Source organism: Merops nubicus, unplaced genomic scaffold (genome assembly GCF_000691845.1).
Source record: "Merops nubicus isolate BGI_N331 unplaced genomic scaffold, ASM69184v1 scaffold3312, whole genome shotgun sequence".
NCBI lineage: Eukaryota > Metazoa > Chordata > Aves > Coraciiformes > Meropidae > Merops > Merops nubicus.
In genome coordinates, this window is record NW_008594099.1 from 115,519 (window position 1) to 118,479 (window position 2,961).

At 43.3% G+C, this 2,961-nt stretch overlaps 1 protein-coding gene across 1 annotated transcript in view; it reads right to left on the reverse strand.

Moving 5' to 3' along the window:
• LOC103768478 (protoheme IX farnesyltransferase, mitochondrial) overlaps positions 1-1,925 on the reverse strand; it is a gene marked incomplete at its 5' end in the record, with an annotated part of 102,078 nt that extends 100,153 nt beyond the window's left edge. The window contains 2 exons of the mRNA XM_008935620.1: positions 1-143; positions 1,801-1,925. The exon at positions 1-143 is cut by the window's left edge and continues 197 nt beyond it. Of these exons, the coding sequence (XP_008933868.1) occupies positions 1-143; positions 1,801-1,925 (268 nt within the window). The remainder of the gene's footprint in view (positions 144-1,800) is intronic.
• Positions 1,926-2,961: the final 1,036 nt, after the last annotated feature.

A 2,961-nucleotide genomic window follows, 5' to 3' on the forward strand; every position in this document is an offset into this window, starting at 1 on the left:
GGCTGACAAACAGGTGAAATTGGTCTAATCTTGTGTATAATCTTTTCTTGATCCAATTGCTGAAGCTCGTGAAAAGGAGATGCAACTGAATCTGACCTAGGTTTGACTCGTTGGCTGAGGTCTTTGTTGTACTGGGTTACGTACTAAATAGAACAAGAAAGGTTAAGATGAATAGAAGATATTTCTGTCCATTTCAGGTCATTAACATCAATATTATGGCTACAGTATTCTTATTGTTTGGAGAATTACTTCCTATGATGACACAACAGGCTTAGCCTGAATTTCAAGCACTTATTTCACATGCAAAAAAGTTCTGAAATTGGACAAGATTCAACAAAAGCAGCTTTTCAACTCACAACTGCATCAATAACGTTTACTTCATGTTGGAGAATTGCTTCTGTATAAAACTGCTTCCTCCCCCATAGCTTCAATGGCAAACTCCATTTTATTCATATTAAAAACCACCAGATCATATTATTTTGGTGATTTACAACTGATAATTCACCTTTAAACAGAGAGGCATACCCATGCCTATAACAACTCCAGTCTCCCAATATAAGCACTAAACTTTGTGCACCCTTAACATACAAAAAAAGAAAAAATCAGAAAAATGCCAGAAAATAGAATCTTCATCTACCTCCTATCATATAAAATCACCCCCCACATCAGGTTATTAATATTCATAGCAAAGTCAAATGCTAAATAACTAGACAACAATTTTCAGCAGCAGTTCAAATGAACATGTATTGAACAAGAAGTTAGGAGACAGTTGCTTCCACTCTTTTAGAGCTCAAACAGAATAAGAGCATTTAGCTTTTCTTATGTTGCCAAAATATTCTGCATATTTCCAGCACAGGAACCGGGCATAAAAAGACTGACCTTTCAAGTAATTGTGGTTGAAAGCACACATTAATAACTATGACAAGGAGGGATCTGAAACTCTGAATGAGTTATGTGAATACAGATCAAATCAATAGGGGGATAAAAAAGGAATCTGTGAAGTGCCAGTGATCCCCAGAAGCATTGTAAAAACAGAGCCTCATCTCCTGTTTCATACAGGACTGAAGCTCAGAAAAATACCAACAAATGCACACACTCCTTGAGTCACAGAGGTCAGTAGTTGGAAGTCTTAGTCTTGTCCATATTCCATAGATACAGCTCCAAAGTACAACAAACAGGACACAGCCCAGGGAAGACAAAAATATGTCACTTACTACCATCCTCTTAAATGTGATACAACTCCTCACAGAAGAAGACAGAATTTCAAGGGTTTGAATGATAATTACAGCTCTCCCAATACCCCAAACTAACAGCACACTATAGAATGTAACCCATTAAGTTAACGAGCTCAGGAGTTTTGAATCAAGTGACTAACTCTTCAGTCAGAGCACACTACCTTCACAAGTGAGTTCCATCTACCACTTGTATGATTTGCTAGCCAAAATTTGATTTTCTTATTAGCATTTTTATAAATTATAACTTTAGATATCATTTCATCTCACATCTCTCAAGAGGAGATGAGTGCTCTGCTTCAAAGGCACAGCAAGCCCCCTGTCAAGTAGAGGACCTGCTGCAGCAGAAGACACTGCCTGTGCTACACCGGATTTCCTCCAGCCTCAAACGTTTTAGATGCCAAGTGCTTAACCCTGATGCAGTGCAGAAAAGGAGTCACTTAGAATTGCCTGAGCTTGGCTAATAAGAAAAATATTTTTATCAATCGATGCCCATTTTGACTCATCACATCGGACAAAACAAATTAAAGATATGAGAAATGTGGAATAAATACAATCTCTGACTTACCATTCGTTTAAGAAAGTTGAAGTACTGAAATGTAATCAATCTGTGATTGGCTACGTGGCAAAAATGCACAAACTGGCATGGTATGTGGCGTATTCCAGTATTCTTCAGATGCCAGACAAATAATCCTATTTAAAGAAAAAAAAAACAAAGAACATTAAATTTCAGTTCCATCTGTGCCACTGAGTTTGAGTTTGCTTCCAGTTCAGACTAAAATGTCTCTTGTTAGCTGTGACGTAGCACACACCAACAAATGGGAACCACGGCTGCTCAGGTGGGGAGAAATACGTTTGCAAGTGAAAGAAGTGACAGTGTGTGCTTGCCCTAAGGGTTTTGGGGTTTTCTTCCAAATATCCCAGCTCCCTAGAGATGCATTTTTAGTTTATTTTTCCACTGTTGTATTTACATGCTATTCACAAAATTATCCCGGCAAAATGGCACTAGCAGCACTGAAAGGAAGCAGGTGACATAAGGCAGCACCAAAGTCACAAAGTTACAGAATCGTTCCAGTTGCAAAAGACCTTCAAGTTCAACTGCTGCCCCAGCACTGCCACTAACCCGTGTCCGTCAGCACCACATCTCCATAGCTTGGAAACCCCTCCAGGGATGGGGACTCCACCACTGCCCTGGACAACTCTTCTGGGGACAAAATTGTTCCTTACACCCAAACTAAACCTCCACTGGGGCAACTTGTGGCCATTTCCTCTTGTCCTGTCCCTTGTTCCTTGGGAGAAGAGCCCGACCCCCACCTGGCTCCAGCCTCCTGTCAGGGAGCTGTGCAGAGCCAGAAGGTCTCCCCTGAGCCTCCTTTGCTCCAGGATCAGCACCCCCAGGTCCCTCAGCTGCTCCTCCCCACACTTGGGCTCTAGACCCTTCCCCAGCAGCTTCGTTGCCCTTCTCTGGTCGTGCTTCAGCCCCTCAAGGTCCTTCTTGGAGCGAGGGGCCCAAAACTGATCCCAGGATTTGATGAGTGGCCTCCCCGGTGCCGAGCCCAGGGGGACGATCCCTGCCCTGGTCCTGCTGGCCAGCACTGGTGCCGATCCAAGCCAGTTACCGAACGCACCAAGAGTACCCCGCCGTGTGCCACTACACCCCTAGCCCCACACAGAGGGGTCCACACGGGCTCTGCACATCCCGGCACAGAGCCGCCCCAGGGCCTGCCCT